We start from the raw sequence: 12,333 nt of genomic DNA, 5'->3' as shown, positions 1-12,333 counted from the left end.
CAGTCCGATACCCCACACTCTCTGAGCACTCTCCACACCACTTCCCGAGGGACACGGACAAAAGCCTTCTCCAAGTCCACAAAATACATGTAGACTGGTTGGGAAAACTCCCATGCACCCTCAAGGATCCTGCCGAAAGTATAGAGTTTGTCCACAGTTCCACGACCAGGACAAAAACCACACTGCTCCTCCTGAATCCGAGGTTCGACTATCTTGCATAGCCTCCTCTCCAGTGCACCTAAATAGACCTTACCGAGAAGGCTGAGGAGTGTGATCCCACGATAGTTGGAACACACCCTCTGGTTCCCCTTTTTAAGTAGAGGAACCACCACCCCAGTCTGCCAATACAGAGGTACCGCCCCCGATGTCCACGCAATGCTGCAGTGTCTTGTCAACCACGACAGCCCCACTGCATCCAGAGCCTTAAGGAACTCCAGGTGGATCTCATTCAGCCCGGGGGTCCCACCACCAAGGAGTTTAACTACCTTTGCAACCTCAGCCCGAGAAATAGGAGTGCCCTAGGCACTGTTTCCTCAATGTAGGACGTGTAGGTAGGATTGAGGAGGTCTTCGAAGTATTCCTTCCACCGATCTGCTTCTCGTCCATTATCACTTAATTACGTACGTACGTGACACTTGTATGTGCATTAGCTTTAGGTCTTGTTAGCTAATAATAGCAATTTGAATAGCTAGCATTAGCTGTCATTGAATGTATGTCATGATCTGTCACTACAAATCATGTCTGTTTATGTTTTATCTTCTTTATGTTGCCAGTACTCCTAACCCTCCATTAGTTACGTTTTCCCGTTGCTAGGAGCATTGAGGGTTTCACGCCTGGTTTTGTTTCTTGATTATTGGTTGCACCTGCTACCGCTCTTATTATGTCCTTTTTTTAAGCCTATGTCACCTTGCCCTCGGCGCGGTTGCATTGTTTGCTAATAACGACATGTTACGTTTTTCTTGTTCTTGCCATGTTTAAGTGTTTTCTTTTCCACACTTAATGACTGTCACGTTGTTCGCCCTTGGGGACTTTTTGTTTTTTTGCCGCACTGTGTCTTAGTTTTTGTAATTTTTTCCTTGCCTTAGAATTAAAATAAACTTCTCTTAGCTGCAAGCTCTTCTCCTGTTTCTGTGAAGAAGTTGCAAACAGCACCTTTAATGACCATGGTGTTATGTATACAGGAGGGAGTTGTGACGGCACAGAACCACAAGGGAGCAGTAAAGCTCTATGATTTATTATATATATACACAATATAATATATATAATAATGAAACAATACTAATAAATAAACTATAGAATGGTGTGTGACAAAATCCAAGAGTGTGTGTGTGAGGCTACGTGTGTGACTAGCTGTAGTGTGTGTTACCTAGTGTTGGATTGAGAGGAGGGACACGGCAAAAAGGCAGTCCGCCGTGAGCAACGTGAGCTGAGAACGTCTCTACACAAGTCCCAGTATGTAATGTTGTAAATGGCATAAACGCGCCAGTGACACGAGATTTGAAGTCGTTTTCGCTATATATATCCACCTCTCTGCAATTGGTGAGATATATACTACTCACAAGGGTGATTTGGCTGAAGATAAGGTGCCTCGAACGCCGAGTGACTCATTGTTCCCCTGCAACCAGGCCACAACGCAAATCAAAGGAATCTAAATGCGCCTGTGATCAATTGTCCCCTAGTGAATTGGACGAAAATGCAGCGTTTACTCCGGACGATCGAAAAATGTTGCAAGCTACGGTTGAAAAACTTGGAAAACTGGACATTTTGGATGAACTTAAAGGCCTACTGAAATGATTTTTTTTTATTTAAACGGGAATAGCAGATGCATTCTATGTGTCATACTTGATCATTTCGCGATATTGACATATTTTTGCTGAAAGGATTTAGTAGAGAACATCGACGATAAAGTTCGCAACTTTTGCTCGCTGATAAAAAAAAGCCTTGCCTGTACCGGAAGTAGCGTGACGTCACAGGAGCTAGTATTCCTCACAATTCCCCATTGTTTACAATGGAGCGAGAGAGATTCGGACCAAGAAAGTGATGATTACCCCATTAATTTGAGCGAGGATGAAAGATTCGTAGATGAGGAACGTTACAGTGAAGGACTTGAGAGACAGTGATGGACGTATCTTTTTTCGCTCTGACCGTAACTTAGGTACAAGCTGGCTCATTGGATTCCACACTCTCCTTTTTTTATTGTGGATCACGGATTTGTATTCTAAACCACCTCGGATACTATATCCTCTTGAAAATGAGAGTCGAGAACGCAAAATGGACATTCAGTGCCTTTTATCTCCACGACAATACATCGGCGAAATGCTTTAGCTACGAGCTAACGTGATAGCATTGTGCTTTAACTGCATATAGAAACAAAAAAATAAAGGATAGAAGGAAGGATAGATAGACAATCAACAATACTATTAAACCGTGGACATGTAAATACACGGTTAATGCTTTCCAGGCTGGCGAAGGTTAACAATGCTGTGCTAACGACGCCATTGAAGCTAACTTAGCAACTTAGCAACGGGACCTCACAGAGCTATGCTAAAAACATTAGCTCTCCACCTACGCCAGCCAGCCCTCATCTACTCATCAACACCCGTGCTCACCTGCGTTCCAGCGATCGGCAGAAGGACGAAGGACTTCACCCGATGCGTTTGGCGGCCCGGAGACGTAGGAAGTCAAGGTGAGGTCGGCGGCTAGCGCGGCTAGCGCGGCAACAAAGTCCTCCTGGTTGTGTTGCTGTAGTCCGCTGCTAATACACCGATCCCACCTACAACTGTCTTCTTTGCAGCCTTCATTGTTCATTAAACAAATTGCAAAAGATGTCCAAAATACTGTGGAATTATGAAATGAAAACAGAGCTTTTTGTATAGGCTTCTACGGGTACCATAACTTCCGTTACTCTGACTTCGTCACGCGCATACGTCATCATATCGCGACGTTTCAGCCGGATATTTCCCGGGAAGTTTTAAAAGTCACTTTATAAGTTAACCCGGCCGTATTGGCATGTGTTGCAATGTTAAGATTTCATCATTGATATATAAACTATCAGACTGCGTGGTCGGTAGTAGTAGGTTTCAGTAGGCCTTTAAAACTGACGTTTCAGAGCTGAAAAAATCAGTCGAGCACAATCACGCTGAAATGGCGTAGATAAAAAAGGAACAGGCAACGCTAAACGTTGAGTTAACAAGCCTGAAACTCGAAACTACTAGACTGACAACGGAGAACGAGAAATTAAAGGCGGACTTGTTGGAACTCCGCTGCAGGAGTATGCGGGACAACCTGCTAATCATGGGAATTAGCGAAGATGGAGGAGAAACTTACAGCATCGCGGAGAATCTCGTCAGAGCCTTTCTGAAGGAGCAACTCGGCATCCCGGAGGAAGAAGTGAAGAGGATCCAGATGGAACGAGCACACAGGATTGGCAAACGCAAGGAGGATGCTAGACTGAGACCTATGCTTGTAAAGTTTACTAACTCCAAATGCAAAGACGAAGTGCTTGCTCTCTCCAGAAGACTGAAAGGTACTAAATTCTTCATGACCAGCCAATACCCGTTCGAGGTGGTGGAGAAACGACGTAAGTTAATTCCAATTATGAAGTCCTTTAGGCAGAAAGGACAACAAGCTCGTCTTGTTGTGGATAAACTGTACGTTCAGAAGCACGTGAGGAACAATAACAATGTTCTGCAGTGATTGCCTCATCGCGACGTCGCCATGGTGACGACTTGATGGAGATGAATTGACATTCTGTTTTTGGAGATTTTTAGTTTATTCTGGGACTGGACAATGTAGTTAGATGTTGGGAAACAGTCAGCGAATAATATCTTTTGGGGGGTATGTGTTTGTTTGTCTTGTGTGCTGTGGTGTGAATGGTGTGTCTGTGGCTTTATTAGAGGGGATATTGGTTTCCTGGGAAATAGCAGGTGATGCTGCAGTTTTTAGTTACAAGATTTTCATGTCTATGAAACTTATGGTATTGAGAGAATCAATAAAATATATTATGAATTTACTCAGGTCATATGGTTTATAGGAACGATAATGAAGTTGGAATAATTAGTTATAATTGCAATGGTCTTGCAGACAACGGAAAAATAAAACTTATATTTATGTGGCTGAAAGAAAAAAAACAAGATATTTTTTTGTCTTCAAGAAACGCATTCAACAAATTTAGATGGAGAAAAATGGAGAAAAGAACGGGATGGTCCGATTTTCTTTTCACATAGTCACAGAAATTCAAAAGGTGTTATGATTTTGATAAAAAAAAAAATTTTAATTTTCAATTTAGCTCTATGGAAAAAGACTCACAAGGACGCTGGTTAATATTAAATATGATTATTCAGGATCAAACGATGTGTGTTTTGAATCTGTATGGGCCAAATGTTGATGAACCTTCCTTTTTTGAAGAAATAAGTGACATGTTGCAAGAACAACAAGGGGAAATTATTACTCTGGGGGACTTTAATGTTGCTTTAGATAAAGTTCTGGACCGAAAAGGGAATTTTTCAATGGATTATCATCCTCAATCTTTACAAAAGATTCAAAATGTTATGGATGCATTTGATTTAACCTTCCTCTTGTGTTAGCTTTCTGTTACCATCTCTTATGTTAACGGGTCGGTTTTGACCCGTGTCTTAAATCAGCTGTAAAATATACTAAAAGCAATTATCTATCATCCAATTTGTTTGTCATCTCTTGGTTACCTTGTTAGGCTTCCTTATCCATGAAAATATTGGTTTTAATATTTTTGGTGTGGGCCATTGGGTCTTTTTTTTGTCAGTATACCCCTCGATTTAAATTTTAAAAATGGTAAAATGAAACTCAAGAGAATCGTATTAACAAATAAAAGGTTGTTGTGTTACCTGACTATTACTGAGGGGTATTAGAACATATCTCTTAAATAAATTGGTTTTATTTATGTTTTCATTTTAATAATTTTAACTATCGTAACATCTATGGTGTTACGGGTTAATTTCGACCCATATATATTTACTTCAAGAAAAAGGTTCAAAAGTATTTTTTGCAGCAACAGAACTTCAAGGTCAAACAAACAACAACCAATCAAGCAAATCAAACCAATAGAAATAGATTACTAGTTCCAAACATAATAAAAAACAAAATCAGAGTAAAAGTCTCTGTGTGCAAGAACTTGCATGTGTATGTGTGTGTGTTTAGATGCATGTGTGGCAAAAAGTGACACTTTTAGTGTGTTCTTTGCAGAGATATTTCTTGCAGTTGAAGCACAATACGTTTGTCTTTCTGTCCTTACTGCTTGGGCAGACCTGACACCTCTTACTTTGAGAATCAGGTGGCCTGAGTGGGGTTGTGGCTGTGGCTGTTCTGGTTGATGTTGAGGCAGAGCTGGCTGAGGAGTATGCTAGCGCGGATGCTCTTTGTGTTGCTGATGAAGTGGACGGAGTGCTAGACTAGCTCTGCAGCTGTCTGACCAAGGCTGCAGTGTCTGGGTCTCAGGGCACCCGTACCCTTTGCTCAATGTGTGGCTTGACAAGGGAATTTCCCAGCTCCTCAAGAAACATGCTCCGCTTGTTTTTTTTGGTTGAGTTCCACCCTTGGTGGATGTGGGTCCACAACACAAATGCATTACTGTACATGTAGACACATCGAGGATGTTGTAAAACACAACCATTGGCCATCTCCTGGTCATTCGCTGGCAAGTATAAGTGGCAGTCAGCTTGTCCAGGTTGTCAATCAATCAATCAATCAATGTTTATTTATATAGCCCTAAATCACAAGTGTCTCAAAGGGCTGTACAAGCCACAACGACATCCTCGGTACAGAGCCCACATACGGGCAAGGAAAAACTCACCCCAGTGGGACGTCGGTGAATGACTATGAGAAACCTTGGAGAGGACCGCATATGTGGGTAACCCCCCCCCTCTAGGGGAGACCGAAAGCAACGGATGTCGAGTGGGTCTGACATAACATTGTGAAAGTCCAGTCCACAGTGGATCCAACACATCAGCGGGAGTCCAGTCCACAGCGGGGCCAACAGGAAACCATCCCGAGCGGAGACGGGTCAGCAGCGCAGAGATGTCCCCAACCGATGCACAGGCTAGTGGTCCACCCGGGGTCCCGACTCTGGACAGCCAGCACTTCATCCATGGCCACCGGACCTATGCAACTCCCCCTCGCAAGGGACAGGGGAGAAGAGGAGAGAAGAAAAGAAACGGCAGATCAACTGGTCTAAAAAAGGGGGGGTGTATTTAAAGAGCTAGATTATACAAATGAGTTTTAAGATGGGACTTAAATGCTTCTACTGAGGTAGCATCTCTAACTGTTACCGGGAGGGCATTCCAGAGTACTGGAGCCCGAATAGAAAACGCTCTATAGCCCGCAGACTTTTTTTTGGCTCTGGGAATCACTAATAAGCCGGAGTTCTTTGAACGCAGATTTCTTGTCGGGACATATGGTACAATACAATCGGCGAGATAGGCTGGAGCTAAACCGTGTAATATTTTATACGTAAGTAGTAAAACCTTAAAGTCGCATCTTAAGTGCACAGGAAGCCAGTGCAAGTGAGCCAGTATAGGCGTAATATGATCAAACTTTCTTGTTTTTGTCAAAAGCCTTGCAGCCGCATTTTGTACCAACTGTAATCTTTTAATGCTAGACATAGGGAGGCCCGAAAATAAAACGTTACAGTAATCGAGACGAGACGTAACGAACGCATGAATAATGATCTCAGCGTCGCTAGTGGACAAGATGGAACGAATTTTAGCGATATTACGGAGATGAAAGAAGGCCGTTTTAGTAATACTCTTAATGTGTGACTCAAACGAGAGAGTTGGGTCGAAGATAATACCCAGATTCTTTACCGAGTCTCCTTGTTTAATGTTTTGGTTGTCAAATGTTAAGGTGGTATTATTAAATAGATGTTGGTGTCTAGCAGGACCGATAATCAGCATTTCCGTTTTCTTAGCGTTGAGTTGCAAAAAGTTAGCGGACATCCATTGTTTAATTTCATTAAGACACGCCTCCAGCTGACTACAGTCCGGCGTGTTGGTCAGCTTTAGGGGCATGTAGAGTTGAGTGTCATCAGCATAACAGTGAAAGCTAACACCGTACTTGCGTATGATGTCACCCAGCGGCAGCATGTAAATACTAAAGAGTGCAGGGCCAAGAACCGAACCCTGGGGAACTCCGCACGTTACCTTGACATAGTCCGAGGTCACATTGTTATGGGAGACGCACTGCATCCTGTCAGTAAGATAAGAGTTAAACCAAGACAAGGCTAAGTCTGACATACCAATACGTGTTTTGATACGCTCTAATAAAATATTATGATCAACAGTATCGAAAGCGGCGCTAAGATCAAGAAGCAGCAACATAGATGACGCATCAGAATCCATCGTTAGCAATAGATCATTAGTCATTTTTGCGAGGGCTGTCTCCGTAGAGTGATTTGCCCTGAAACCGGATTGAAAAGGTTCACAGAGATTGTTAGTCACTAAGTGTTCATTTAGCTGCTGTGCGACAGTTTTTTCGAGAATTTTGGAAATAAACGGAAGGTGGGAGACCGGTCGGTAGTTTACCATGAGGTCAGGATCGAGGTTAGGTCTTTTGAGCAGAGGATGAATAACCGCTTTTTTGAATGCTAGGGGAACAGTGCCGGAGGAAAGTGATAAGTTTATAATATTTAACACTGATGGACCTAATAATACAAACAGTTCCTTGATAAGTTTCCCAGGAAGTGGGTCAAGTAAACATGTTGTTTGTTTTATCCCACTTACACGCTGTAATAATTCCTCTAATGTTATTTCATCAAAAATAGAGAGACTATTTTGGAGGGCAGTGTCCGTCGTATATACAGTCGTATTTGTGTTAATAGAGCCCAGTTGTAGATGGGATGCGTTGTCTTTAATCTCCTTTCTAATGAGTTCAATTTTCTTATTAAAGAAATTCATAAAATCATCTGCCGAGTGGGTGGAGCTACTGGGAGGAGTCCCTTGTTGGGTTAGCGATGCTACTGTACTAAACAGAAATTTAGGATCGTTTTTGTTGAGGCGGATGAGATTTGAGTAGTATTTAGCTTTAGCTAAGGTAAGCATGCGTTTATAAGTTATTAAACTATCACTCCATGCTTGATGGAAAACCTCAAGTTTAGTCGCGCGCCATTTGCGTTCCAGTTTTCTACATGATAATTTATGAGCTCTAATTTCTTCTGTAAACCATGGGGTGCGCCTTTTAGGGGCCCTTTTTTTCTTTAGCGGTGCTATACTATCAATAATTTCGCGCAAGGCATCGTCAAAGTTGTTAGTGAGTTTATCAATGGAGCCGACATAATTTGGGAATGGTGCTATTACCGAAGGCAGTAGGTCAGCAAGAGTCATCGTTGTGGCAGCATTAATGTTGCGGCCGCTATAGCAGTTATTATTATTATTAGCTTGTTGACAAAGAGTCAAAACTTCAAATTTTATAAGGTAATGATCGGACATTACTTTAGTATATGGAAGTATCATAACTTTGGAGGTGGTGACACCCCTGACAAGCACTAGATCTATTGTATTACCGTTGCGATGCGTGGGTTCATGTATTATTTGTGTAAGACCACAGCTATCAATTATGGTTTGGAGCGCCACGCACTGAGGGTCCGATGGGGTATTCATATGGATATTAAAGTCCCCCATTATGATTATATTGTCGGCGTGCGTCACTAGATCAGCAATGAACTCTGAGAATTCACTGATAAAGTCCGAATAGGGCCCAGGGGGGCGGTAGATAACAGCCAGGTCGAGAGGTAGCGGTGTGACAGACCTCATAGTAAGCACCTCAAACGATTTATATTTATTATTTAGGTTAGGGGTAAGGTTGAAATTTTCATTGTATATTAGTGCGACACCCCCTCCCCTTTTAAGAGGGCGGGCAACATGCGCATTCGTATAGTTAGGAGGAGATGCCTCATTGAGCGCAAAAAATTCGTCCGGTTTGAGCCAGGTTTCGCTAAGACCAATGACGTTAAGATTGTTGTCTCTAATGACCTCATTAACCAATAACGCCTTGGGAGACAATGATCTTATGTTTAAAAAGCCCATATTATAGGTATTGGGCTGTTTTGACGAGTTTTTGTTAAGATTATCCGTAGTGGCAATATTAACAATGTTGCGTTTATTATGCGTAGTGCAGTTTAAATAGTTTCGACCATATCTAGGAATTGATATGACGGGAATTTTCCGATTGTTTGCTTGGTGCTGCAATAGACTGGACATATCATAATTTGCCACCTCAGTAGAATGCATGTCCACCTCTGACACAGACACAACAGAAAAAACATTATGTGAATTGTGTATTATTCTAAGAGAATTGCTATGCGTACATGGATTATCCAGCCTGGCGCTGGCTAGTTCTAGCTTAACTGACTCCTCACCCGGACTAACAGACATTGTAATTGCCTGTGACCGGGCTTGCTCTAGTGTAGTCAGTCAAGTGAGACTTAAATAGTAGTCTATGTTTCTAGACAGGATGATGGCGCCTTCCTGGTTAGGGTGAAGGCCGTCTCTCATCAGCAAGCCTGGTTTGCCCCAGAAAGAGGGCCAGTTATCAATAAACGTTAGTCCCTGCTGCCTACAGTAGCTAGACAACCACTTGTTAAGCGAGACTAATCTGCTATATCTCTCATCATTGCCTCTCGCAGGCAGGGGGCCAGAGACAATTACTCGATGCCTGGACATCTTTCTGGCGAGATCACAAGTCCTGGCTATGTTTCTCTTTGTAATCTCTGACTGTCTCATTCTAGTGTCATTGGAGCCAACGTGTACAACTATATTTGCATAATTAGTGGTGCGATTAGCCTGTCGTACGTGTTTACTAGGCCTGTTGCGAGTTAGCTCCCTAAGATTAGCTTCAATGTCAGGTGCTCTGGCCCCGGGGATACACTTTATTGTGGCTGGTTTGCTAAGCTTTATGTTTCGGGTGATGGAGTCCCCTATAACTAAGGTGTGGTGCCCGGTAGACTGGGGTGTAGGACTAGCTAAAGAGCTAAATCTATTATGCGTCTCAACCGGTACACCGTAGCTTGTAGGCCGCTTAGGACTGCTACAAGCTGGGCTAGTTAGCTCGCTACAGCTAACGCTAGCAGATGTGTCCGCAACATCTAAAGTTACGACATTACTCTGCTCTAACTGGCGGACACGGCCCTCTAGCAGAGCCAACCTCTCCGTGAGTATGGTGCAAGACGCGCAGGAAGCCATTACTCACAGTGTTTTCTGTCACCGAGTGAAGTTCCTGCTGTCCTCAGGGAAGTGGTCGCGGTCTGTGGGAGTAGCTTCTTACTGACCGGCGCTGCCTTTCTCCGCGCTAGCTTAGCAGCTAGCTAGCTGAGGAAAGGGTGGGTCCACTCCTTTTGTTTTTGTTATAGTCGAGGATAATTGTGGGCTGTTAGTCACTTCCTGATGACACAGCTGCATCTTTGTGAAAGTAGACATAAGTATCACATTCCGTTTTGTTTTTTTTGGACAATATGAGACAACAGTGGTGGTGTCTGTAAAAGCAAACTTTGAGGAAAGCAGAGCCCTGTCATTCACCTGCAATATTTCAGCAGGCAGCTCAGGTTTAATTTTCTTCACTGTGCCCACCATGGTAAGTTTCCTCCAGAGAAGTTTGTGTCCTTCTTCTCACCACCGGTGGCCTCCTCATCAGATGTGTCTGTGTCTCCTGGATGATACTCCACATTGTCTTCCTCCTCAGAAACCTGCTCATCCATATCACTATGCTGCTCTGTGTCCTCTACCTCATTTTCACCAAAAATATTATCCAGAACTTCTCTCACTGTAAATCTTTGTTTCCTTTTTGCATGCTGCAAATTGGAGATGTGCACCCTGCAAGTCACCAACTCTATACTGAATTGACCTCCCATGTATGGACATGCCCGTCTTTGTTTGTTTTTGTACTGGATAACAAGGTAAAATGAGAATCCCCTAAAGCTCACATGATTGGGAGAGGAGCTGGCTGTCAGTGTGTTCAGTTGTGGCTCTAATTATTGCTTTATAATCTTATTTTTATAACTGGGTTGAAACCGACACTAACAACACCAAGGTCATAATTTCAACCAGAGCATTTTATAATTTAGTGAAAGAAGAAAAATATGTTTTATTTTGTTGAAATAGAGGTTCTTGACAAAGTCAAAAGCCTTGATGCAAAAAAATAAATTTATGTGGTTCTTTTATGCATTTAAAAACTAAAACGGGTTGGTGCCGACCCTAACACAAAACGAAGGTTAATTGATATCTGGAGGTTCAAAAATCCTAGGTTAGTACGGTACACACGGAGAAGACAAAACCAGGCATGTCGTATTGACTATTTTTTTATATCATTTTCATTGCTAAACAAAGTGACTGCAATATCAATCGATGATAAATTGCCTTCTGATCATAGTTGTATAGGATTAAATATCGCAATTGAAGATAATACACGTGGATCCGGATATTGGAAGTTTAATCAAACGCTTCTACAGGATGATGAATTTATTGAAAAAACAATGCAATTTATTACTGACTTTTTTTAAAATAATGTAGGATCATCAAATCCCCAAATAGTCTGGGAAGCCTTCAAATGTTGTTTTAGGGGATATGCCATTGCGTACTCTTCATGGAAAAAAAAAAAAAAACTTACAATGGCAGAACAGGAATTAAAGAAAGAAATTGAGGATTTACAAAAAAACATTGATAGTAATGATAATCTAACTAGTGAGCAACTGCATTCCTTTACAGCCAAACAAGAGGAGTTAGCAGACTTAGTTGAAAAACAATTATTGAAAAGTTATGACTGCAACAGAGCAATCTGGATGAAAAAAGGTGAGAAGTGTTCAAAATTATTCTTAAATATCCAAACAAAAAATCGTTCTAAAAAGAACATTTCAAAGCTTATTAAAACAAATGGAAAGGTATTGGATACACACACCACATCGTTGAAAGAAATGGAAAATTACTTAAAAAATATTTTTTCTAATCCAGTAATTTTTCCTGAAACTACAAATTTTTTTCCAGAAAATTATGAAAGAAAATTGAATTCAAAAGAAAGCCATTCATGTGAAGGCCTCATTAGAGAGGACAAACTTGTGGAAGCTGTTAAGTCTTTTCATCCAGGGAAAACCCCAGGATTAGATGGAATACCTATTGAGGTTTATCAAGTATTTTATGACCATTGCTTTCTAGTTTTAATTACTCATATAAAACAGGTTTTTTGTCTAACACTCAAACAGAAGGTATTATTTCTTTATTATTGAAACAGGAAATAAATGGTTAGTATAAAGACCCAGTTTATCTAAAAACTTGGGGACCAATAACACTTCAGTGTTACGATGCTAAGATACTGGCA

At 41.7% G+C, this 12,333-nt stretch overlaps 1 protein-coding gene across 1 annotated transcript; it reads right to left on the bottom strand.

Annotated features, from left to right (window-relative positions):
- Nucleotides 1-7,497: 7,497 nt before the first annotated feature.
- LOC133659303 (uncharacterized) lies at nucleotides 7,498-10,556 on the bottom strand. Its single transcript, XM_062062046.1, has 2 exons — nucleotides 10,542-10,556; nucleotides 7,498-10,418 (listed from the first exon to the last, which is right to left on the bottom strand). Exon 2 carries the CDS (start codon nucleotides 10,206-10,208, stop codon nucleotides 9,441-9,443), a length of 768 nt encoding a protein of 255 aa, XP_061918030.1. The 5' UTR covers nucleotides 10,209-10,418; nucleotides 10,542-10,556; the 3' UTR covers nucleotides 7,498-9,440.
- Between the last annotated feature and the right edge of the window lie 1,777 nt (nucleotides 10,557-12,333).

Source organism: Entelurus aequoreus, linkage group LG10, assembly GCF_033978785.1.
Source record: "Entelurus aequoreus isolate RoL-2023_Sb linkage group LG10, RoL_Eaeq_v1.1, whole genome shotgun sequence".
Lineage (NCBI taxonomy): Eukaryota > Metazoa > Chordata > Actinopteri > Syngnathiformes > Syngnathidae > Entelurus > Entelurus aequoreus.
The sequence above is the reverse complement of the archived record's forward strand: the minus strand, read 5'-3'. Positions and strand labels throughout refer to the sequence as shown.